This window comes from Cyprinus carpio, chromosome B5 (genome assembly GCF_018340385.1).
Source record: "Cyprinus carpio isolate SPL01 chromosome B5, ASM1834038v1, whole genome shotgun sequence".
Classification (NCBI taxonomy): domain Eukaryota; kingdom Metazoa; phylum Chordata; class Actinopteri; order Cypriniformes; family Cyprinidae; genus Cyprinus; species Cyprinus carpio.
This window is the reverse complement of record NC_056601.1, coordinates 10,424,439-10,451,946: the sequence shown is the minus strand read 5'-3', so window position 1 is coordinate 10,451,946 and position 27,508 is coordinate 10,424,439. Positions and strand designations below refer to the sequence as shown.

At 41.4% G+C, this 27,508-nt stretch overlaps 1 protein-coding gene across 1 annotated transcript in view; it reads right to left on the bottom strand.

Moving 5' to 3' along the window:
* LOC109065903 (laminin subunit gamma-3-like) overlaps positions 1-27,508 on the bottom strand; it is an 85,760-nt gene that overhangs the window by 45,381 nt on the left and 12,871 nt on the right. The window contains exons 3-5 of the mRNA XM_042724245.1: positions 6,776-6,906; positions 4,848-5,014; positions 2,833-2,838 (exon numbers count right to left, since the gene is read on the bottom strand). Coding sequence (XP_042580179.1) covers positions 2,833-2,838; positions 4,848-5,014; positions 6,776-6,906 — 304 coding nt within the window. The remainder of the gene's footprint in view (positions 1-2,832; positions 2,839-4,847; positions 5,015-6,775; positions 6,907-27,508) is intronic.

Genomic DNA, 27,508 nt, shown 5'->3' with positions numbered 1-27,508 from the left:
GAGCAAAAGAAATGGGATATTTCCAATATATTGCTATGATAATACTGATGATACCTGTAACTTCATACGGATTTGACACTGTACTGTACAACATGCAAAGCTAACTTCTTTTGATTTTACAAACTTCTTTTAAGGTAAATGGTTGCACGAAATTGATCTACAGAACATTTTAGATAGAGAACGTACCACATTTTAATTATTTGTTTTAATTAAATCAGTTCAGTTAAACGGAGTAAACTAAGCAAATTCAATCATACCAAATGCATTGCAAGAGGCAACAAATTAACTTTTTAAAGGGGTCATATGATGCGATTTCAAATTTCCTTTCTCTTTGGAGTGTTACAAGCTCTTGATGCATAAAGAAGATCTGTAAAGTTGCAAACCCAAAAGAGATATTCTTTATAAAAGTTAAGAGTCAACCACCCCCCCCCCCTAAAATGGCTTGTTCTAACATGCCCCCACATGTCTACGTCACGATGTGGGAAGATTTGCATAACACCACCCAAATGTTCACGCAAAGAAAGAAGGCGTAACTTTGATTCTTGCTGTTGCCGCCGGATCCATGTTGTAGAGATGCTGTTTCGTTGTGAAAGCGAAAATACTTTTTTTGGCCTTCCAAAAGGTGGACACAACTAGAAATCAGTGGTTAAGTTGTATTTACAACATTGTTCCAGAACAGTTCAACCCAAATATTTAGTGTGCAGCACATTTTATGGAGGACTGTTTCCTGATCCTGGGAGAGAAGACTACAATGCCGGCTGTTCTGAAGTCTGTAAGTACGTTAACATATGTAAAGGATTTGCCACTGATGATTCAAACGCAAGCTTTGAGCAGTATAGAGCAGTGGCTCTCAATTCCAGTCCTCATGCCCCCCTACTCTGCACATTTTGTATGTTTCTCTTATCGCTTCAGACGTTTGTTCTATTCGAATGTAAGTGCCCTGCGAAGTGGAGATCACAGGATATTCTGCCATATTTCCAGTTCGAAGCGAACGTATTTATTCCATTCAAAGTGCATTGAAGTGTGCAAGACGTGAATTTAAATTGTATTTATTTACAGAGGTATATGATGCCACACTTCTCCGTGTGTGAAGATGTTGCGCAGCACAAATCCGTGAATTAATGTTCCAAAGTGAGGTAAAGTTCAACAGATTTCCCCTGCTCAGGGAGTAGGGAGCAATGAACACTGTGTAGGGACTATGTCAATGGGAACACAGTTCAAGTTCTCTAATGAGCTGGTTATCTGAATCAGGTGTGTTAACAAAGAGAGACGTGCAAAAAATGCAGAGCTGGGGGGCACGAGGACTGGAATTGAGAACCGCTTGGGTAGAGTAGTTTTGTTTGTCATATCTCCGATCACAAATGCAGACATGGTTTTATGTTTATGCAGCACGGCACAATGCAAAGCAACGTGTAAAAACACAGTCATTATATTCCGTAATTATGTCCCCACTGGATGCAACAAATGGCTCGTTTGTAATGAGTTTTATTGTTTTTGTCTTGTCTCGCCGGTGTTCTGACCGGGACACGCATCAAAGTATGACAAAGGGCATAACATTTCCATCACACGCTTGAGGCATTTGGCCAGTCAGAAAGCACTGGATAGCTGGCCAATCAGAGCACAACTTGCTTTTCAGACTGATAAACTTTGTAAAAAATGACACGTTTCAGAAAGGCGGGGCATAGAGGAGAAACAATAAAGTATAGTACATGGAAAATAATGTGTTTTTAGAACCTTAAACCGCATATACACATTTAATTACACCAAATACACATAATAATGTTTTTTTAGCAACATCATATGACCCCTTTAAACTACTTCATTTGAAATCTAATTTAAGAAAGAAAAACTCTGCAGCCTCCAACAGAATTTCATGTTTAATGAAGTTTAAAGAATTAAATATATAATGCAGATGTGGAGACTCATAGAAGCTAAATTCACTGATTCTCAGATAATCCAGACACAATGCACAGATGCGCAGATGGGCCCTCAGATAAAACTTCAGTTTCTTCTGATTGATTTAAATTTACATATGCTACTTCAAAACACAGAAAACGGATTAAAGATAATTTATTATTAACTAGTAAAATGAAAAACACTGTTAAATTAATCATGTAATGTAAAATGTACTTGGGCCCTTTCAGCTCTTTTCTTGATTATAATCTCAATGGGTTGAGGTGTCAATAAATTTATGAACCAGATGATAAAACTTTTAACTTTTAACAGGAATAATGAAGAACATTTTATTAATAAAAAAGACCTAATATTATAAGTTCCCCTTCAGAAACTCAAACTGTGTCGCATAACGCTTAGGGAACGCCTCTGTGTGACCATGCTCTAAAACACGTGTGTAATCCATCCGAGGGAATCCCAGGTGATGTCACTAGTGCTGATGACATAGGGACCAGGAAGTATAAAAGCACAAATGCGGTGGAGACAGCGGCAGCTTCTGTTGTTCAGTAAGCGCTCTATGTGTGTTCGTTCTATCTATTGTTGTCTGTCTTTGACATGTGGAAGAAACATTGGTTCCTGTCTCAAGGCCCCATGTTGGGGACTCTGTGTCATCTTGTGATCACAGGCTGGGGAGCGGTCATTGGGGGCCGCTCCACCCAGGGTGTGTGGGAACGTCCCCATCTCATGTGGCAAATAAATTGCCTGGGAATGCTTTTCTCCCAGACCTGAGAGGCCATCATGTGCTAGTTCGCACAGACAACACATCAGTGGTCTCCTATATAAATCAGCAGGGGGGGTCTGCGTTCGCACCCCCTTTACAGGCTGGTGTGCCAGATCCTTCTGTGGGCCCTGGCAGAGCTGCTCTCACTGAGGGCAGTTTACATCCTGGGCACCTCAATCAGGAAGCAGACATGCTTCTGTCGAAGCAGGGGCCCAGAAGTGGTGAAGCAGATATTGAGGAAGTTTTACAGAGAACAAGTGGATCTGTTTGCAACTCAAGAGACTTCTCACTGTCCCCTCTGGTTTTCCCTCACTCATCCAGCTCCTCTTGGACTGGATGCTATGGTACAGATGTGGCCGAGGCTGCATCTGTATGCGTTTCCCCCGGTTGCTCTGGTCCTGGGAGTTCTGGAGAGAGTTCACTGAGATGGGGTTCATCTCCTATTAGTAGCCCCATACTGGCCAAGTGGTCCATAGTTTGCAGAGCTGGTAACCCTACTCGAAGACTCTCCATGGGAGATTCCCGTCTGGCAGGATCTCCTCTCAAAGGCAGGGGGCACCATTGTTCACTCCCATCCAGAGTTGTGGAAGCTGAAAGTGTGGCTCCTGAGAAGGGCACAACTCATAGCTTCCGGTCTCTCTACTGAGGTAGTGGAGACCATACTCCAGGCCAGAGCTCCCTCCATGAGAAAATCTCCGGTATGCCTCCGGTATGCCCTAGAGTGCCTGCTTGGGATTTGGAGGCCCTTTCTAAAGCTCCCTTTGAACCCCTGGAAGAGTTTTCTTTGAGGTTTCTCACTATTAGGACTGCACTTCTGCTGTCCATTTCTTCCTTAAAGAGAGTCTGTGATCTTCAGGCCCTGTCAGTGACCCATCTTGTCTTGAGTTTGCTCCTGGAAGGGCCAGAGCCTTTCTGTATCCCAGACCAAGGTATGACCCCAAGATACCCTCTATTGTTCCATTGCCAATTATTCTTTAGACATTCTGTTCTCCTCCCTTTCGGGATTCTGACCAGAAAAAGTTGTGTGTGTCCAGTGTGAGCATTGGACACATACGTCCACAGAGCTGCCCTGTGGAGGAAGTCGGACCAGTTATTTGTCTGTTACAGTCGTTATAAGAAGGGTCTTCCCGCAAACAAGCAGACCCTCAGCAGGTGGACATTCTACTAGAGGTATGGCGGCCTCCAAGGCCTTCTCGTCTGGAGTTTCAATGCATGACATTTGAGATGCCCAGGGGAAGTCGTGGCCTAATGGTTAGACAGTTGGCCTTGTAATCCAAGGGTTGTGAGTTCGGGTCTCAGGCCAGCAGGAATTGTAGGTGGAGGGAGTGACTGTACAGTGCTCTCTCCACCCTCAATACCACGACTGAGGTGCCCTTGAGCAAGGCACCGAACCCCGAACTGCTCCCTGGGCACCACAGCATAAATGGCTGCCCACTGCTCTGGGTGTGTGTTCACGGTGTGTGTGTGTTCACTGCTGTGTGTGTGCACTTTGGATGGGTTAAAAGCAGAGCACGAATTCCGAGTATGGGTCACCATACTTGGCTGTATGTCACGTCACTTCACTTTATGCTGCGGGATGGTCCACCCCTCTGACCTTTGCCAGGTTTTATAGCCTTGACCTTCATGCCACTCCTGGCTCCTCAGTTCTCTCGACCTAGCTGTGCCGATCAACAATGGTCAGGGATTGGTCAGTCTGGGGATGTGGGCATACTCGTTCCCAAAGCATTTTGCGATGCAGCTTGAGTTCCTGAAGGGGAACGTCACTAGGTTACGTATGTAACCCTAGTTCCCCGAGTGAATGAGACCCTGCGTCTCATAGCCATACTTCTCAATCCAGAAGCTGCCGCTGTCTTTACCCCATGTGCTTTTATACTTCCTGGTCCTTAAGTCATCCCCGCCGGTTACGTCATCCGGCATTCCCTTGGACAGATTACACGTGTTTCAGAGTGTGGTCACACAGAGGTGTTCCCAAAGCGTTTTGCAATGCAGCGTCACGTTCCCTCGGGGAACTAGGGTTACATACGTAACCTAGTGATGTTTTGCTTTGCATATATATTTTTTTATTCTCCTATTGTTGTTTATTTATTGCCATTGTATCTATCAAATCTGAGCATAGGATTTTCAGGTTAAGGGTGAATCTACTCAAACAGATAAAGAATCAGGCTATACTCACTCACACACTGGTTGGCTGAATCGGCAGTGGCCCGTGCCCATGGCCGGTCCTGGTAGAAAGGGGCACAGTGCTGACAGTCAACCCCTGCAGTGTTGTGCTCACAAGCACACACCAAACGTCCCTCTTCATTGGTGAAGCAGTCACTGGCATGGCCATTACACTTGCACCTGCAAAACAGTTGAGAGAACATTAGCATATTTTTAAGGCTCATTGTCTCTGTGGACACTCATAAAAAATTCCCTTTGCCTAAAAAAAAAACTCAGGATGTGGCATACTGGAAAGGGAGGAACAAATGAGCCAGATGGTTGAATTTAAAACCAAATTACACCAAAACACAAAGCAAATTACGGTATGCTACAGGGTCTTTAAAAGAAAATATGAACTGGCGTTGATCAATATTGTCAGATATATTAAGTAGAAACGCATTCTGAGCACAGAGTAGATACTGCATTTATTATTATTGCCATAAGTTTGGCAGGAAATTAGATTAGCAAGGGATGTATATTTTTACCAACTTGGCCTGGAGTTATGTTTATTGTGCAGTTTATTGTAAGATCATCATTGCCAAGCTACAAAACATGTTACCTGTTTCTGATGCAGAAAAGCTATTTCATGCATTCATGACCTCTAGACCTGACTATTGTAACGCACTGCTAGATGGTTGTCCTGCCTCTTCAACAAACAAGCTACAGGTCCAAAATGCATTGGCTACAGTCCTTACCAGATCAATAAAATTTGATCATATTACCCCAATTTTACAGTCTCTGCACTGGCTACCTATTAAGTTCCGTATCAGTTACAAAATATTATTATTTACTTATAAGGCCCTTAATGGTTTAAATGACTTTTGGTAGTACCTAGGATAGCAAAGTCCACTGCATTTGACTCCCAAACTCTGGAATAGCCTTTCTTATAACGTTCGGGGTTCAGACACACTCTCTCTGTTTAAATCTAGATTAAAGACTAATCTCTTTGGCCAGGCATTTAAATAATCCATCTCATAATCTTGGACTGCAGTTATATCTGATCAAATGCGCATTATTTATTCCTTAGCTTGGGTTAAACTAATTAATTTAGCTTTGTTGGAACAGCAGCTACGGTAATTATGTCTATATTTGTTTCTTTGTTTCTGCCACGGGAATGACATGTGGTAACTAGGATTTAAACAAGCTTCAGTCTGGATCCAGAACACCTGAGAAGAGATGAAGGCAACACCTCAGAGGACCTCAGATGATGCCGACCCTGAAACAACATACAGATCTACCAAATTTTGCTATAAGTTTGAATGCATCATATAATAATTGCTGTTAATAGTGTTCATCGTCTGTTTGATAAAACCTATAATTATTTTACAAACTTAATTTTCTGCAAAGTTTGTATCACGAGCAGTCACCACTGATAAGCTACTACTAAATATTGTAGAAACTTAATTTTCTGTAAAGTTGCTTTGCAACGATCTGTATCGTAAAAAGCACTATACAAATAAACTTGAATTCAATTGAATTATTGTAAGACCAAATAATCAGAGAAAAGTTAAAACGTTGCTTTGATATGTGACCTGTTGACAAAAAATAAAATAAAAAAATCAGACATGCACAAACTCAAACACAGACACAAACAATATACAGATGGTGACAAACAAAAATACGCAAACACTGTCTCTAACACATCCTGTTTATATTACAAATACACTGATGAGGTAGAATGCAGATCACACAGCTGACAAAACTCTCTCTCTCTCTTACTAAAGCCCAGTTCCCATCGATATTTAGAGCTCTTTCTCTTTCTAATTGTTCTATTCATCACTCCCTCTATTGCCATTTTCCTTCATTTGCTCGCTTTCCATTTTCTTTTCGTCAGTATACGTCTGCCAACAAAATATTGATGACAGCTAAATGACACATGTACATAGTTGTGTTTTAATTTACCTGCCCCCCACGGAGAAATCAGATACGGCATAAAAATATGAACGGAGCACTTTGGGATCTTTGAAGAACTCATCTCCAAAAGTGTTCAGTCTGTCCAGAGAGATGAGGATATCAGTAGCTGTCACCCAGTCCTAGAAAGAGAGAGGGAAATTAAATGAATTATTTTTTACTAAACTTGAAAACATGAAATACTATTACTAAAGTAACCTGATCAACAATTTAGAATGCAGGTTGCAACATTTTACAGAGCACTCTGATAAATTGTGAACCAATTGTTATATAACAGTCTGTTCTAATATCTGAACATGTATACAGCTAAAATAATACATTTAAGACCCAGTGAACTGTTATAGCTATATATAACACAACTATATATAATTTAACAACCATTTGTTTCATTTAATATCCAAGATAAGATATATATTTGAACAAAATATAACTAATCATTATAAAAACTAAATCTTCAAAACTGCTAACTGATTACAACATGTCAAGATCCAAGCCAATCATGATAAATTGCCCACTAAAATCTGTTTATTAAGGGTTTCTTTCTATATTTTGATTGCAACGCAAACTGGTTATTAACAACCTTAAAATCCAAGCCATTAACTACTTCAGACTCTGTGGCCAACAAAAAATGTGCAGTCCTTTACAACTCATTTGTTTTCAGTCATATTTCTTTACTAAACAATTTTCAAATGCTTTACTCTTTTCAAAGAAGGATGAAAAGGTAGATGAGTACATCTTGTTTTTTTGGAAGGGACAATAGTTTCCAATAAACAAGTTTTACATATTTTGTGAGGTTTTGATCTGAAAATGAAGCTAAACACTCACTTGTCTACACTTTGCACTACTTCTTGTGATGCTCTGTATGAGATTCACGCATCCATATGCAAAGCATTTTTATTTCTGTGAATGGGATGCCAAATTGAAAAGCGTGCTACTGTAACAGTGTGAATGCTGTATTCCCAGGGTTCTCAACTCTGGTCTGTGAGATCCATTTTCCTGTAGAGTTTAGCGCCACAACTGAACAAGCTAATTAAGGTCTTTGTGATTACTATAGAGTTACAGTCAGGAGAATTTGATCAAGGTTGGAGCAAAACTCTGCAGAAAAGTGGATCTCGAAGGCCCAAGTTGAGAACCCCTGCTGTAATCTGTCTTTCCATGCATAATCTATTGTGGGATTCACATACTGTATACAGTGTGAGCAGCAGGTTTTTATTTCATGCCTATATAATTGTATGTGTGAATCCCACGATAGATTGCACATACAGTGATATTAGACCATGTCTAAAATACTTCTGTGAATGCACTGCTTGTTTTTCGTGTGAAGTTTGCATGTTGCCCATGGGCACTTGCTCAATTGCCCATATTGTTTATCCGCCTAAGACACTACTGTTACATGTTAAGAAATACTTTTATTCAGCAAGGATGCATTAAACTAATCAAAAATAACAGTAAAGACATTTATGTTAAATGAAATAAGGCATTTATGTTACAATATATGTATGTTAGAAAATATATATTTCATATATATTAGATATTTTACATTTCAGACACTGAAAACTAGAGCACTGACTTTGCCATAACAGAAAAAAAAAATATTAAACTGAAAATATATTAAAACACAAAATGTGATTTTAAATTGAAATGGGACAATATTACTTATACAATATGTTTGTGTACTGAATGCATTACAACTGAAAATATATTAAAACACAAAATGTGATTTTAAATTGAAATGTCACAATATTACTAATTTTTGTGTACTAAATGTATAATGTGTTTAAACAGTAGTGTATTAAGACCCAGTTCTACTGTGTAAGTGCTGTATAAAGATATTAAGAATTAAATAAATGGATTTTATGTAGTCAATCCAATTTTATTAATGTAGTAAAGCAAATGAATACTTAAAATTAAGTTGACAACATACTGCTTTAAACTAGAGGTGTAAAAAATATGAATGATCAAAACATTTTTACAATGATTCGCATTATACATAATAAAATTCTGTCAACCCTCGACTACACACATTTTTTCTAAATTTTACTTTCCCATAAGGCTAAGAGCTGTAGAGAACAGAATCACAGCTGATGTAGAAGGTCACATGACAATACCAACAGCGGATTTACATGTCCACATTATATACTACACACATGCATAATTTCAGAATGCACTTTATTAAAGGTCTAGAAGTAAATTTGAAATTTAGATGCAGCTGAGGTGAGGGATTAGTCTGATATAATGGAAAATAGAGCAATGAGCAACTTTTTTCTTAGTTCTTGTGCTGAAGTGAACTTCAAGGAAAACAAAGCCAGCACCTCTGTGTATTCATGTGTATGTCATCCAGACCGAAGCAGAAATAATGAGATAGCTACAACAGACAACAACAGAGCTTTCCTTTTTTTACCATGTATGTGTGCAGCTGCATGTCTCGTCAAGTGTGTGTTTTGGTTTGATCATGCTTTTGTGCGTTAGTGTGAAAGCAATAGAGTTTGGTCATCCTTATCAGTGGCTGGCCTGTTGACCCTTGTTCTGTCCGTGTTAATGGGTTTTGAGCCAGGTGTGACGACCTGGAGTGTGGAGGTGAGTGCACAAATCTTTCATTCTGGGGGAACAAGATAAAAGAAGGAGCAGAGTTGGCCAGCACGTCCCTGCAAGCACATCCAAGCCTCCTTTCGGAGGGACGGTAAGTCCATTCCTATTCAGAGCAGTTGAGTAAACCAAAGAGAGAAACAAATAACCCCACCATGTCTCTTTGTCTCTCTAACGATACTCCTCTGCCTCTCTTTTTATTATATATGTCGCTCTGTTCTTCTGCTTCCACCTCTCTCCGAGTACATGTACAATATTCTTTATCCCCCCAACTCCCCCCCCCCCAGCATCTCTGACTTTTCTCTTCCCCATCCATAGCTCTACAGTTTTTTCTGCCTACTTTCCTTTTTCAACTCTCTCTCTCTTCTCTGCCTCTCTTGTTTTTGTTTTCACAATACTTGTGCATCATGTAAAAAAAAATACTTATTTTGGGGGAGAAACAATGTGCCATAAATCATAAACAATAACAGCCCCAGTACTACAGAGTGAGAGGAAACTAGAGAGAGAGAGAGAGAGAGAAATACAAGTTGTGTTCTAGAATCTAATGAGCTGCCTCTGTAGACAGTATTTTATGTCATTGCAGTCACACTCACGATGTGTAATCTGTGCCAAAAAGTAGGCAACTTAATCATGCTACCTTCTAATATATCTTCTTTTAGCTGAATTATTGGAGGCACTGCATTTATCCTTCACAGTGGTGGCAATCCCATAACGCACTACAAAAAAGATGGTGTACAAGAACTGACTATTTTACACCAAACCGTGTGTGCTATGTACAGGTGCTGGTCATATAATTAGAATATCATCAAAAAGTTGATTTATTTCACTAATTCCATTCAAAAAGTGAAACTTGTATATTATATTTATTCATTACACACAGACTGATATATTTCAAATGTTTATTTCTTTTAATTTTGATGTTTATAACTGACAACTAAGGAAAATCCCAAACTCAGTATCTCAGAAAATTAGAATATTGTGAAAAGGTTCAATATTGAAGACACCTGGTGCCACACTCTAATCAGTTAATTAACTCAAAACCCCTGCAAAGCCTTTAAATGGTCCCTCAGTCCAGTTCTGTAGGCTACACAATCATGGGGAAGACTGCTGAATTGACAGTTGTCCAAAAGACGACCATTGACACCTTGCACAAGGAGTTCAAGACACAAAAGGTCATTGCGAAAGAGGCTGGCTGTTCACAGAGCTATGTGACCAAGCACATTAATAGAGAGGTGAAGGGAAGGAAAAGATGTGATAGAAAAAAGTGTACAAGCAATAGGGATAACCGCACCCTGGAGAGGATTGTGAAACAAAACCCATTCAAAAATGTGGGGGAGATTCACAAAGAGTGGACTGCAGCTGGAGTCAGTGCTTCAAGAAACGCTACACAAAGATGTATGCAAGACATGGGTTTCAGCTGTCGCATTCCTTGTGTCAAGCCACTCTTGAACAACAGACAGCATCAGAAGCATCTTGCTTCAAAAAGGACTGGACTGCTGCTGAGTAGTCCAAAGTTATGTGCTCTGATGAAAGTAAATTTTGCATTTCCTTTGGATATCAGGGTCCCAGAGTCTGGAGGAAGAGAGGAGAGGCACATAATCCACATTTCTTGAGGTCCAGTGTAAAGTTTCCACGGTCAGTGATGGTTTGCGGTGCCATGTCATCCGCTGGTGTTGGTCCACTGTGTTTTCTGAGGTCCAAGGTCAACACAGCCATATACCAGGAACTTTTAGAGCACTTCATGCTTCCTGCTGCTGACCAACTTTATGGAGATGCAGATTTCATTTTCCAACAGGACTTGGCACCTGCACACAGTGCCAAAGCTCCCAGTACCTGGTTTAAGGACCATGGTATCCCTGTTCTTAATTGGCCAGCAAACTCTCCTGACCTTAACCCCATAGAAAATCTATGGGGTATTGGGAAGAGGAAGATGCGATATGCCAGATCCAAGAATGCAGAAGAGCTAAAGGCCACTATCAGAGCAACCTGGGCTCTCATAACACCTGAGCAGTGCCACAGACTGATCGACTCCATGCCACGCCGCATTGCTGCAGTAATTCAGGCAAAAGGAGCCCCAACTAAGTATTGAGTGCTGTACATGCTCATATGTTTCATTTTTATACTTTTTAGTTGGCCAAGATTTCTAAAAATCCTTTCTTTGTATTGGTCTTAAGTTATATTCTAATTTTCTGAGATACTGAATTTGGGATTTTCCTTAGTTGTCAGTTATAATCATCAAAATGAAAAGAAATAAACATTTGGAATATATCAGTCTGTGTGTAATGAATTAATATAATATACAAGTTTCACTTTTTGAATGGAATTAATGAAATAAATCAACTTTTTGAAGATATTCTAATTATATGACCAGCACCTGTATATGACTGCACATTAATAATGAGAATTGGTCCTTAAAGGGATAGTTCACCCAGAAATGTAAATTCTGTCATTGATTACTCACCCTCATGTCGTTCCAAACCCATAAGACCTTCATTCGTCTTCGGAACACAAAATACGTAGGGTTTTTTTTTTCTTATTATTTTCATTTTGGGTGAACTAACTCTTTAAAATAGAGTTATTTAAGAGTTTTTATTCAGCACTGTTTTTTTTTTTCTCTGAAATTCAGAAAAAAAGTATATTGGTTTCCACAAAAATATTTAGCAACACAAGTGTTTTCAACTGCGATAAGAAATGTTTTTTGAGTGACATATCAGCATATTAGAATGAATTCTAAAGGATCAGGAAAACTTCAGCTTTGCCATCACAGGAAAAAACTACATTTTCTAAATGTGTTGAAAAAGAAAATACTTAATTTGTAATAATATTTGACAATATTACAATAACCTCAAACTTTTGAATACTATATGTGCATTCTATATGTAGTGTATGTTCCAAATCAGTCACTTGTGAGGTAACACTTCAATAAATATGCTACTTATGTATAGGCAGAAGCAGCTCCTTAAGTTTTGGAATGGAAGAGCAAAGGTTATTTGGTTTGCTCTGACCCTGTGCTAATGAGCTATATATTGTGGCGGGCTCTACTAATAGACTATACACTACTATACACTGATCCTCAGTAAGCATGCAAAGATTAATTTAAGCACAGGTGTCATACAGGTACTCAACTGACATTTAGATTCATTTCACTTGTTAATGTTGCAGAAGTTATAGTTCACATCTCTGACATTAGTAATAATATATAGCAAGTAATTTATTTATTAACCTGACAACATTAAGCAGCATTTAAAATGAGCAATGGTATAACATTATAGATTTAAATGACAGTGCTTCTCTTGCTGTCAGTACAATGACACATCTACACAGCCTTATTTAAGCTGAGAATCAGTTCACTGAAGATAGTGTAGTTACCAAAGGTGGGCTGGTATGATCCAACAGAAAAACAAAGAGGTTTATCTGCCTCAGTCAGGATTGTGTTAGCAACTATTCTGTCATCTCACCACATTTGTGCCATGATTAATCATGTTGCCACTTCACAACATACTGGCTCAAACCCTATGCCATGAAAGAAAATCCCCTGGGTAAGTATTAAAAGTGTGTTTGAATGCCATGAGGCGACTATGAAAGGGTTGCTAAACCATAATTACATATATAGCACCACAATATGCCTACAAAGCAAGTTAATTTTAAAAAAGTGAGAGACTGATTAAGAAATAAATAACTTCTTATAGAACAAGCATTCAAATTCCCATTAAAAGAGCTCAAAGGGTTAGGCTACTAGTACTCTCTGGCAATGACATTCAAAGTGAATGCAGATCATAATGAAAAAAAGAAAAAAAAAAGTTTTTTCTTGATTAATGCCAGCTGAACTATGTCTAATTGTCTCGAGTGAGTTGCTCTTTGAGATATTATTTACATGGCAGGATGGAACTAATCTTTGAAAGGTTAAGATCCTTTACTGGTGGTTCTTTGCGCAAATCGCAGCAAGCACTTAATTAGTCTTCATTTGCTTTTTCTTGTTTTGGCTGATGAGATCCTAAAAACTGCTGACTAAGCACAAAACGTTTAAGTGAAAATTGTGAAATACTCTTGGTTCTCAATCTTCTCTGTTTTAATTTCTTTTTCTTCTTTGAAGAGTTTAGAGGAATCATACTCTCTACTTTTTGTACAGCTCTTCTGTGAATTATTCACCCCTGCCCCCTAGCCATTTGTCTCTCAATTGCTTTGTTTCTTGTTTTCACATCATGCATTTTTTCCATCCCTCTGCCATCTTCCTTTCCTCCCCTCTTACGTGGGTCACAGCCAGGAGGGCCTTTATGATTAGAATGCATCAGGAAGAGTTGAGCTTGTCCCTCATTTCAAACTGAATAACTTTTTTATTATTATTATTATTATTTGATTGCTTAAGTTCACTGTGTGTTGCTCGTTTTATGCGCTCTATCTCTCATTCTCATTCAAACCTGGTGTTCCAATTTAACACCCAGCTCTCCAGCCTTAACCGAGAGAGAGAGAGAGAGACAGAGAGAGAGCACGCATGTCGATTTAATGGATGACTGAACAAATTAAATTTGAATTCATAGGACAACTTTCATCTTCAGCATGGATTTTGTTGGTGGGGGGAAAAATATAATAATGCCTGTCAGACTGAAAAAAAAAACCCATACAAATATCCCCTTTGAAGTAATTCATTACTTTGCAAGAAACCATCAAGTATTAGGTTACAAGGTGAGTGTTTTTTTTTATTCTAGCCAATTTGTATAGTAATGATGAAAAAGGGAAAGCATGAATATATTAACAGATCAAGATCTGGCTCCTCCCCCATGGAGAAGTAATTCCACTTTAGTAGAAAAATAAACAATTGAATTAGTGACTAGTGACAGAAGAGCAATGAATTAAACAGAACTATGAGGGTAATCTAATACAGATAAGATAATTAGAAGATAATCTGATAATTGGGTGGGCTAGGCTGATTTAAGCGCCCCTGTGAGCTGTGAACAATAAACATTAGTTTAATAGTTTTTTTTTTTTAATTTTATCTTCTTTTATCTAGTTCTTAATATTATATATCTATAGACAGACAGACAGACAGACACACAGATGTTTAAATATTTTAAAAGAAGTTTCTTATGTTCACTGTTAACCAAAAATACAGTAATATGTTAAATATTACAATTTAAAACAACTACTTTGTATTTTTCTATATTTAAAAATGTAATTGTGATGGCAAAGCTGAATAGCTCAAAAAAAAAAAAAAACATTTGCAGATCCAAACTTTTGAACAGTAGTGCGTAAAAATAAACATCAAAGTACCCTAAATTAAAAACATATAGAATATCACAGAACACCTGTATTTAAAGAATTGAAACAGCCTTCTACAGCCTTCATGAAAAAAGGTTTAGTATAGCAGACATGACTTTATAGAGAACATTGCAGTTGATTTGAGTGCTATTCTTTTCCTCTTTGAGCTTTCTCTCAAATTATTCTCAGAATGGAAATACAACCCAGGGGGCCTCTCGTCTCTGCCATCTGATTTGAAGTTCAAACTTCCTTCCTTTTCTCCCCTTTTTTCTTCCGAGAGGTTTAAGAGTGGAAAAGGGTGTCTGTTAAGTTCTATCTACAGAAAGCTCTGTAGGAGACACACTGGGATTAAATGCTAATATTAAAGGCAGGATGCTGACTGCTGGCGTTAAAGCTGATGAAATATGGATGGTTTCAAAGAGGAGACAAGAAGGGTTGGCCACGTGTCAGTCTGTGCCTCTTTTTTGTGCTTTACTCATGAAAACTAGTTAAGAACATTTAGACTTGCAACCTGTGCTGTCAATCAATTTAACAATTTAGTGTCATTAATCTGCGGTTCTTTTTTGTAGTTAACACATTAACATATTTAGTTCATTTTTAACCTTCAAATTCCCATGGAGGCACAATGTAAACAATTAAAACGAACCTAAACCCTAACCTATACACACTGCAGTTTAATACCATTTTTACAAATGAGGATGCCCCCAAAGTCTTGTCAGATTTACCTCATTTTTGTGTACAGATTTGTCCCCAAAATATGGTTTAGCAGGTAACTCTTCTGCTTGCTTTCTTCTACACTGCTCCAGTTTACTTTTGAAACTTGGCATAGCGGTATGTGTTGGTTCTTGCATGATAAATTGTTTGTGATTTTCATTTGTAAGTCTTTTTAGATAAAAGCGCCTGCTAAATGGCTAAATGTTAATGTAAAATTAGCATATAACAGCAGCTGAAGCGCGACTGTATTGCAGCAAGAATTTGTGCAAAATAAAAAAAGGTCATACAACAAGGTCACTGCTTACTAACTACATTGATAATACTTTAGGAATAAATGTTGCCATTTTCCAAATAAGTAATTATACTGACACAGCAATATTATACATATAAGTGATATGTGAACAAATGTAGTGATTGAAAACATATTACAACCACAAAAATATCAATCTTCATAAAGACAATTTTGTAACTCTGAAAGCCCAACATTGAACTACTGCAGAACATGTTTCAGAAAAAATCACTTTCAATGAAGAATTTTTTTAAAATTCTTCATTATTAATGCTTGGATCTTTGAGGATTAAGGGAGAAATATAATGTATTTCTGCAATTAATCAATTAGTAATTCTGATGCACAAAACAAAACATGGGTGCATATCAGTGATCTTTTTTTTTTTACATTTTGTATTTAAAGCTTACTGTGGAAGATTTTCTGAAGGTGTGGAAGACTGAGGAGGTAAGCTAAAGGGCCTTTAAAATGGTCTAGACTGAAAAAGGCAAGTTGGCATAATGAAGAAGATGCTTCACAAGGTCATTAACAAAGGTCATCTCATCTTCATGAAAATTCAGGCTGCTTCAGCTGAAGAAAAAAACTAAGAGTTGTAAATGGCCAGTCATTTTCCCTTTTCACAATTTAATTTAACAATATGTCAGTGGGAGAAATAAGAGGGAAGGAGAAAGCTGTGTGTATGTGTGTGTGTGTGTGTGTGTGTGTGTGTGGTAATGAAAGAGTGTGACTTCATTGATCTCACTTTCATTCAGATTAGAAGTGAATGTATGCTCATTTTCTCGTTAAAATAAGAAGGCGTGCAAAGATGAAGAAATACAAAGGATGAGAAAACGAGAAATACTGTAGATAAGAATGCTCCAAGTGGATACAAACAAACAAAAAATTAAAGATTTAGTTTTGTCCCCAAGATTTGTCACCAGCTCCATGTACAAACTGGCTTGTGTATTGATCAGGAGTTGCTTTATAATCAGCATGTCGATGAACACCTCACTGAGCAGAAATCTATGGGCAACTGGGCCATTAGGGAAAGCTCAGCTATTAAAAAATCTGACAGAGGTTTTGAAAGCTAAAAACGATCAATCATCAAAGAAGTGATGGAGAGGGCAAATGGGAAGCGTGCTGTGCCATCATTCTTGTTAACGATCACAAAAATGCAGAACTGCACTGCCACAAAACCTTCAGACGAGTTATGAAAGCTTGGGTGGTAACGGAAAAAAATAGCTGAATCTGAATCCAGAGAGATACAGCACAACATATTTACATTACTTTCTGCTCAGATGCTTTCCAACAAGTGACTGAATATAATATGAGTGTCAGTATACAGATGAATTACATGATTCACATTAGCAGTACAACCTACCAAATCAATATTTAATTTCAGTATTGAAGTAAAATAATTACTTATATTTCAAATAAATACTTTACACCTATGCACAAGATGACTGCATGGCATTTCATGGTATATGATCTGTTTCTGCTCCTCCACTTCCTGGTTGTCTGTTGTTTAATAGCATTGATAATCCAAAACAACATATGGATATAATGTTAGCTGAAAACAGGCACATCTTAAAAATCTCTTATCATTATGAAAATGTCAAGAGCAAACATACATAAACGGATATATGTTGGCAAAGTGATGTTTTTGCGTATCACTGCTGCAACACAGGCCATTCGATGCTTCTTGGTTTCCACTACATGGTGTCAATAGTCATTCATCCAAATGGAAGACCTAAAATATCTTTCTTCGTGGTGAGTTTTTGACCTTTTCTATCATGTGATTTACTATTGCAGACTGTCACATAACAAGAACCTACCAATTCATCATTAAATGAAACAAATAAAAAAGACTATTCTCCAGCTACAAAATGCCTTAGCTTTGATACCTTACAAATGGTGGTAATACCCATAATGCACTTTGTTTCTCGTGAGTATGACGTCACCCTACAAAGACCGATTGTGCGTCTTGTTGCCGAGCCCCACCTTGATATAATGATTGAGAGGTTGGGGGCACGATCGGCTCGGAATGCATTTAAAAATCAACATTGACTTAAACTACATTATGGCGGGGTACTTAATGAAAATTCAATTGAAACATCTTAAGTGTAAGTGTAAATGCATTTAAGAAAAATAAAAGACTTAAATCACCGTTTTTGCAACCATTTTGCTGCACATTTGGCTCAGAATGCATTTTGAAATTCACACTGCATTTTGCTACAATTATCACACGGTATCACGATGAAAATGCAATCTCAAGTGCCCTACCCGCAAGTCTAAATGCATTTAGGAAAAATGGCATTTAAATGATAATTTTGCTACAGTTTTTGCTTGGACATGTTAAACATATCTAATCAATTTGGATAATGCAATTTCATTTTAACGTTTTAATTTATAATTAACATATTAAAACTAGTGTAGAAAATGGCTAATGTAAATTATATAATTGAATTTTCATTTTGCACTAAATGTTGCACATATCTATGGGAAAATGTAAGTTTAAATACAGAAATACTTTGCCATTTTACATATTGCATTGTCAATTTGTATATTACATTTCAAAATTAATTTTGCTACCCATATGCTTACATAAATTAAAAGCTAACAAGAAAAATAAAGCATTTTAAAATCATTCTTATAAATACAAATGAATATCAAAAACGTTATGTTTAAAGCAAAAGAAGCAAAAGTTATGATCCTATTTTTGCTTTTATCCAAAGGCGACTTACAAATGAAGACAATGGAAGCAATCAAAATCAACAATCAACAAAAGAGCAATAATATGCAAGTGCTATAACAAGTCTCAGTTAGCTTAACTCAGTACACATAGCAAAGTAAATAATAAATAATAAAAAATAAATAAAAAGAAAACAGAATAGAAAAAGAATAGAGCAAGCTAGTGTTAGAGGCCTTTTTTGTGCTTTTGTTAATTATATATAATTGTGTATATATATATATATTGTGACGTGTGTCCCGAGCGCTCGTCAGCGTCGCCCTGGCAACACAGCGGAATCACCGGCACTAGCTCGTCACGGGCTGAGCGGCCGCACCTGCAACTCATGAAGAGGCGTCTACTTCAGCCGGGGAGGAAAGCAGTAGGGTGAGCAATGTCTCCCGACACAGAGCCTAACTCTTTCCTCCTCTATCACAGAGAGCAGCGTGTGACCGTCAGCCCCAACCAGGAAAGCACCGCACGGGATCCACCACTCAAGACACAGAGGGCACCAGGGAGTTGGAGCACTACGGAGAGCACTGTCTTCACTCAGAGCACCAAGTTGTGAATAAATCCACCCTTCGGGGATTTTCTCTGTCTATCGGTTGTCGTGTCGTTCCTCACCTCGCCACACTGGTGGAGAATGCGGGCAAGTGTGAGGTGAACACCGACAACCGACCCCTGAGGAAGTCACCGTCACCCATTTTGTTTTCTTTTTTTTTTTTGTTTGTTGGCATTGGTTTTTTGTTCCCTCTGCTCTGGTTCCACAGGCGGCCGCTCCTCCCCTCGGCATGGAAGAGCTGCTTAAACACCTCACCGAGGTGAGCATCCGCCAGCAGCAAATAATGGAGCACATGGCCTCACGTCAAGGAGACGCCGAACGTGAGCTCGCCGCCCTCCGCACCGCCGCCCACCGCACGCCGCTGCCTGACCCCCGTGTCCCAAGCCGTACAGCTGATGCCGCGAATGACAGCGCACGACGATGTGGAGATGTATATGCAAATGTTTGAGGCAACCGCGATCCGGGAGGCATGGCCAGAGGACGAGTGGGCCAGACTTCTCGCGCCGCTGCTGACCGGGGAAGCGCAGCGGGCGTATTTCACCATGACGGCGGAGAGAAGCCGGAACTATGAAGAGGTGAAAAAGGAAATCCTGGGCCGAGTAGGCCTCTCCCCAATCTGTGCGGCGCAGCAGTTCCATGACTGGGCATATCGAGCTCGACAGCCCGCTCTCGCGCCCAAGCGGCAGAACTAACCCGGTTGGCCCACCATTGGCTGTTGACAGGGGGGCCCCTCCGCACACAAGGTAGCTGAGCGTGTGGTGATCGACCGACTCCTCCGCGCCCCCCCCCCGCGCGTTGAGGCAGGCGGCTGGCATGAGGAATCCCACCGATCTCGACGAGCTCGTGGAGGCCATTGAGCTGGCGGAGGCCGCCCAACACCGGGAGGTAGGGGAGCGAGCGCCGCCTTTTCCCCCGAAGGGTGGTCCAGGAGCGACGCTCGCCGGAGGGCACCCAGCGACCCGTGAGCAGGCCTGCGGTTCCCGGCCCCCAGGACGAACCGATGCCCACCGAGCCGCCGCGCTCCCCAGGACGGATATGGCTAGCAGGCTGTTCAGTGCACGACCCGCCGCCGGAGGCACCACGAGCCGAGGTGCATATCAATGGCCGGCCGTTTCATCGCCCTCCTCGACTCGGGCAGCGGGGTAAGCCTGATACAACCCACGGTACTTCCGCCCAGAACCGGGTCCAGAGCCCGGCTGGCGATAACGTGCGTGCACGGGGATACCAGGCAGGTACCGGCACGGCGAGTGACCATCACCGCGACATGCTGGTTCCTGGCCCGTCGAAGTGGGAATCTTAAAAGACCTACCGGTACCCGTTCTCCTCGGCCGGGATTGGCCGGGGTTTGATCAGCTCCTCACCTCCAGCACACAGCCTGCTAGCCGGGCCGGGGACCGCCGACGCCGGAGATCAGCAAGGCGCCCTCGACGACGCCCCGCGCTGCTGACATCGGACAGCCCGCGAGGAGGTGAGTCCCCCTCCCAAAACTCTAACCTGTTCTTTGATGTCTTCCAGCAGATAGCGGGAGGGGGAACCCTCGCCAACGAGCAGCGCGGGGGACGAAAGCCTCAAGCATTGCTGGTCTCAAGTGCGGGTGGCGGAAGGAGAGGATTTACAACCGGCTCCCCACCCCACTCCCCATTTCGTTGTCCAAAACGGCCTGCTTTACTGTGTCGCGCAGCGAAGGGGGGAGGAAAAGACGTTGCTGGTGGTACCGCAAAGCAAAGTCCAAACGGTGTTGGAACTCGCCCATGCCCACCCGATGGCTGGCCACCTCGGCGCTCAAAACACCGCGCAACGGATCCGGGATCGCTTCCACTGGCCAGGACTGGAGGGGGATGTCAAGCGGTACTGCCAAGCTTGCCCGACGTGCCAACGGACATCGCCCCATACTCCTCCCCCCAGCCCGCTGATCCCGCTGCCTATCATCGAGGTGCCCTTCGAGCGCATCGGGATGGACCTGGTAGGGCCGCTGCCGAAGTCTGCCCGGGGGCATGAACACATCCTGGTTATCGTGGATTATGCCACCCGCTACCCAGAGGCCATTCCCCTCCGCAAAGCCACCGCAAAGAACATCACACAGGAGCTCTTCCTACTGAGTAGTCGGGTTGGCCTACCAGCGGAGATCTTGACCGACCAGGGCACTCCTTTCATGTCCCGGATCATGGCTGACCTCTGCAAGCTCCTCAAAGTCCGGCAGATCCGGACCAGCGTATACCATCCACAAGCGGATGGACTCGTGGAACGGTTTAACAAGACCCTGAAACAAATGCTGCGACGAGTCGTGGCCGAGGACCAACGCGACTGGGACCAAATGATCCCGTATGTGCTGTTCGGGATCCGGGAGGTGCCCCAGGCTTCCACCGGCTTCACGCCCTTCGAGCTCCTCTTCGGCCGCCAACCCCGAGGGCTTCTAGACGTCGCCCGGGAAGCTTGGGAGCAACAGCCGGCGGTAGGTCGGACCACCCTCGAGCACATCAAGGCCATGAGAGAGCGGATCGACAGGGTCATGCCATTGGTCCGGGAGCACATGTCCAAGGCCCAGCAAGACCAGCAGCGCCTCTTCAATCGGGCCGCCCAACCACGGGAGTTCCAGCCGGGAGACTACGTCATGGTTCTGGTCCCCACATCCGCCTGTAAATTCCTGGCACGCTGGCAGGGCCCATACACGGTCACCGAACGGGTAGGACCCGTCACCTATAAAGTGCGCCAACCAGGTCGCCGAAAAGAAGAGCAGCTCTATCATATAAATCTGTTGAAGCGCTGGGTGGGGACCTGACCCCAGCTCTCGGCCCTCGCCACCACCTCTCCCGTGGTTGTAGGCATGCATCCCAATCTCTCCGCGGCCCAGAAGACGGAACTGCAGCACCTGGTCGGTCAGTTCTCGGATGTGTTCTCCCCCCCTGCCAGGGCGGACGACCGTCATCCAGCACGAAGTCCGAACACCACCAGGAGTTATCGTCCGGCAGCGACCCTATCGTGTCCCGGAGGCTCGGCGACACGCCATCGAGACAGAGGTACAGGAGATGTTGAAGTTGGGGGTAATTGAGCCCTCGCGGAGTCCCTGGTCCAGCCCCATCGTAATGGTCCCGAAGCCCGACGGCACCCTCCGGTTCTGCAACGACTTCCGCCGCCTAAATGAGGTCTCGGAATTTGATGGCTACCCCATGCCCCGAGTCGATGAGCTCCTGGATAGACTGGGAAGGGCCCGGTTCATATTGACTCTCGACCTCACCAAAGGTTATTGGCAAGTCCCTCTGTCTAAGGATGCCAAGCCCAAGACAGCCTTCTCAACCCCCGGTGGCCACTGGCAATACCGGGTCCTTCCCTTCGGCCTGCACGGGGCACCCGCCACCTTCCAGAGGCTCATGGATGTCCTGCTGAGGCCCCATATGGCCTATGCCGCGGCCTACATCGACGACGTGGTCATCCATTCCGAGACCTGGGGGGAGCATTTAGAGCGGCTCCGGAGGGTGCTGCTGGAACTCCGCCGGGCGGGGCTCACCGCCAACCCCCGGAAATGTCACCTGCCTCTCTCCGAAGCCAAGTACCTGGGTTTCTGCGTGGGTCGCGGCCTTATCCGGCCCCAGGAAAAGAAGGTGACAGCTATCCTCTCGGCACCGCGGCCCACTACCAAGACCCAGGTGCGAGCCTTTTTGGGGTTGGCGGGATACTACCGGTGTTTTATCCCTAACTTCTCCTCCTTAGCCTCTTCCCTGACAGATCTGACCAGGAAGGGGCAACCCGAGAAGGTAGCCTGGAGTCCGGAAGCGGAAGAGGCCTTCCAGCAGGTGAAATCAGCCCTCACCACGGAGCCAGTCCTGCGAGCCCCCGATTTCACCTGCCCCTTCCTGGTGCAAACCGACGCCTCAGACACCGGGTTAGGAGCCGTTCTCTCCCAGGTCCAGGACGGCGAGGAACACCCGGTGATCTATATTAGCCGGAAGCTGACCCCGACCGAACAACGGTATGCCGCCGTGGAGAAGGAAGCGTTGGCTGTCAAGTGGGCAGTCCTGGAGCTTCGTTATTACCTCCTCGGCCGCCGGTTCACCCTGTTGACCGATCATGCGCCACTGCAGTGGATGGCCCGCGCAAAGGACACCAATCCCAGGGTGACCCGGTGGTTCCTTGCGCTCCAGGACTTCCACTTCACCGTACAACACCGGGCGGGGACAGCCAACGCCAACGCGGACGGCCTCTCCAGGATAGGGGCAGCTTTCGCAGGTCTGTCAGGCTCCACGCCCCACCCTCCCCATATCTCCCCATTGTTCCGCAGGCGCAGGTCGACGCTTAGGGGGGGGAGTGTGACGTGTGTCCCGAGCGCTCGTCAGCGTCGCCCTGGCAACACAGCGGAATCACCGGCACTAGCTCGTCACGGGCTGAGCGGCCGCACCTGCAGCTCATGAAGAGGCGTCTACTTCAGCCGGGGAGGAAAGCAGTAGGGTGAGCAATGTCTCCCGACACAGAGCCTAACTCTTTCCTCCTCTATCACAGAGAGCAGCGTGTGACCGTCAGCCCCAACCAGGAAAGCACCGCACGGGATCCACCACTCAAGACACAGAGGGCACCAGGGAGTTGGAGCACTACGGAGAGCACTGTCTTCACTCAGAGCACCAAGTTGTGAATAAATCCACCCTTCGGGGATTTTCTCTGTCTATCGGTTGTCGTGTCGTTCTATATATATATATATATATATATATATATATATATATATATATATACACACACACACACACACACACACACACACACAAAATGAACTAGATATCTCTATTTAAAAACAGCAGCAGTGTATGCACTCCGGAAGTAAAGAATTAAGAATGGCTCAGTCAGCTAAAATACTTAAACTTTTCCATGTGTGGTAGATGTTTGTCATTTCCTGCTGTGTTCTCATTTTCCCCCAAAATATCTTTATTTAGCTATCTTACATGAACCGCACTCAGCATAGTCATAACATCATAAACTTTAAGTCCAACCAGACAGTAAAATATTAAAAACAGAGTAACTGAGATCTTTCCCAAATATAAACAACAAAAAATGTAGCAAGTTTTTGGATCTAGGTAAGCAGTGACTTTCATGTGAAAGCAGGGGGAGAATTTATTCCCCCAGAAGCATCTGATCACAGCAGTCAACCTGGGGCTGCTATAAATAAAACTGCGCTGTAAAAGAAACCTGGTGGCAGAGGAAAGTTCAGGGGTTTGGACATTAGAAAAGAGGGGCGGCAAGAAAATGAAAGACACTTGACTTTCCCTCTATTTCACAGAGTGGCTAAATCACTACTTCCACTCTCTAATTACAGAGGGAAAGAATGAATGATTAAAGTAATGAGTGCAAAGGGAGATAAATGAAGGCAGGAGTTCAAGTGTGTGTGTTTGTGTGGGGCAGAGAAGAAACAGTAAAAAGTGAAGTGTTCATGCAAAACCTTGACTCAGTATCTCAGATCAGATCATATCACAATACTATACTATGAAGTATTTATAATTAATCAATCATTGTTTTTATGTATGAAACCAGATTGGGATCCTTTTGAATTGCACAGAAATGTGTATTACTGCAAACAGTGAACTGAATTGCAATTCAAATCTAAAATTTACAAAGTAGAAGTAAGATGAACTGAGATATAACACCATTCACACAATAATTGTAATTTTTAATAAGAAAAGGTCTTGGATGTGTATAGTTCTTAGCATTTTGCACTTAATTTTTTTTGTGTATACTTTACATCTTTATATTTAACAAAATTATGGACCAGTGTGGACAAACACATTTCCCTGAAGGCATTACTTGTGAATTTCTCTGAATTGCAATTCAGTAAATTCTACTTCCTGTCATTCCAACTCAACTTCCTGCAGGGTGTGGCCAATTCAACTCAAATTCCAACTGATGAATTTAAATCTGTGTTTTGCAAATCCCTAAAATGCAATGTGATCAAAAAAATGTCAAAAAAAAACCCTTTTTGCTGCTTATTGATACATGTAGGTAGTTACTGTAGTAATTCTGTTTAGGTATAGGGTAGGGTTAAGGGTTCGAAAATATGGTCACGCAGAACAAGGAAATAATATGTATAAGTATATAATAATAAGTACTATTAAACAGCCAATATTCTAGTAATATGCATGCTAATAAGCAACTAGTTAATAGTCAATAGTGTTCCCTAATCTAAAGTGTTACAATAAAAAAAATCAAGATAAAGTATGCATCTAAAATTTAATTATTGGTGTGAACAGGTTTTGAATTATTTGGCACTGTTTTTAAAAATGTTGCTGATTCTGAATATATGCTTAATGCATTTTATTATTATTATTTTTATTATTATTATTTTGGTAAAACATTTCCTACAGTACATCCTATTTCACTGTTGGATCTGCATTAGCCTACACGTCCTACTATAATGAAGCCAGAAGTTTAACATTCTGATAAATTATTATTTTCAGTTCTCATCTCATGTATTTCCATCGTTTTTGCCCTATGAATTCCCTCATGTCAATCAAAGGAAATCAAGTAAATTAATTAAAATAACTAGGCTAGCAACAAGGTGACATTTGGGTAATTGGAGAATCTTAGTTCTTCTTCCATCTGCAGATGATCCATTTCCACTTGCAGAGAGCCAATTATGAGAAGCAATACAGATGCATGTGTGAGAAATAGATTTTAACCTATAAGTCATTATAAACAGGTCGAACAAAAACAAGCTTCACTGAATAAAGTGGTTCTCCTCAGATCTCCTGACTTCACTCCACTGGCTCAAATATGCAGGCATAATTAAATTTAAGGTTTTGACGCTGGCTTTCCACTGGAATAGCACCTGCTCACCTTTATTCATGCCTAGAAATATATGTCACCTCCCGACAGTTTAGGTAACCTAATGAACATTGTGACAAAAAGTCACAAACCTTCACCCTCTCTGTTCCTCTCTGGTGGAATGAGCATCCAACTCCTCCTGAATTGCTGAGACATCTTTCAAGAAGCATCTGAAGAAACATCTCTTCCACAGGCACTTAACCACACCAAAACCTTAAACCAATGCACTTATAGACACCCAAACATCTCTCCATTTCTTCTCTTAGCTTGCTTCATAATCAAATTATTTAATAAACCTGACATTGTATATGACTATTGCTGCGTTTTTGATGAACTTACCTGGATAAAAGCATCTGCTAAATGCATAAATGTAAATGCTTAGCCTTCAGGGTCCAGGTCCATAGTGGAAGACACACTGGACAATGTGTGTACATGCATACACATATGCTGATTGCCATGTACCTCTCAGCCCAGCAGCTGAACTACATCAAGTCAAGCACTCTCTTCTAGTTCCTCCTCTTTTTTTTGTGGGGCCACTGGAGTCCCTTTACATACTCATTTTAAAAACCCAATTCATCTCCCATTTGTGTGATGGGGAGATTCTATTTCACACATCAGGCTACAAGCCTCAATCACAAGAAGCCAAACTGTTATCTCTGCTCTTAAATAAAATGACATCCCCTTCTTTTCTGTTGCTCCCACTCATGTCCTCCTCTAGTGGCTTTTACTCTTGTAAACAGATGGGATGGCTGTTTTTCTTTGAAAAATTGAGAGAAAAGAGGATGATGAAAAGAATGAAAGTGAAAAAGCTTTTACCTAAAATGGGCTTGTTCACAATTCCACAACAAACCCCAGTAGGTCCAAACATTTTTATGCCTGTTCAATCGCTGAATGTCAAGAACCATGTTTACCCCATTAAAAAGGTTTTTTTTTTTTTTTTTTTTTTTTTTTTTTTGTAATAAGATCAGCACTTAATACAGGTGTAAATGGGGCTTCAAATATTATATTTATTAGATACTAGCCATACTAATATGTGATCATTATTAGACAAATGAAAACAAGTGATTCAAACTTTGCTGCATTGTACTAAACATACATTACCGTCAAAAATCACAGGCTAAAATTCTTATCCTTTTCAATAGTTTTCTTTCCTGCTCACTTGTAACATCTTTTGTTTTTAATCTTACCGAAAATAATTGTGCAATGTAATTATTTACATAAGAATATTTTTTAGAAAGCTGCACTCAAACACTTTATGGGGAACTATATGCACATCAATTTCTCTTCTTGCAGGTATTGGTATGACCCTTCTGTTATAGCGAAACCACATTCTTTCCCTTCCATCCATTTCTTGTTACAAAAATAGATGTGGAGGCGGTGAGCTCCCATTCTGAATGCTCTTCTTGCAGGTACTGATCATCTAATATCATGTCCAATCTGCTTTGATTTAGGCTATACCTATTTCAATATATTCTTCAACTTTGGACACTTCAATGTTCCAGCCAGAACAGATTTTTTTTGAAGGTCACATTAATCAAATCAATGTCTTGTAAACATTTTGGAATGTCTTCAATATAATTAAACTTTTTAAATGATTTTCAAATGCCTTTTATGTGCATTTTATTGATTTAACCAAGCTCTATAAAAAATGTTATAAAAATAAATTAATTATTGTGTAAAATGTATATAATTTCTGTAAAATAAAATAATAACAATAAATTATTGTGACATTTTCTATCACAATTTTGTAAAAACATGCAAAACATAAAAATCTTTAAAAAAAAAAAAAAGTTTCATTATAGAGTAATTTCA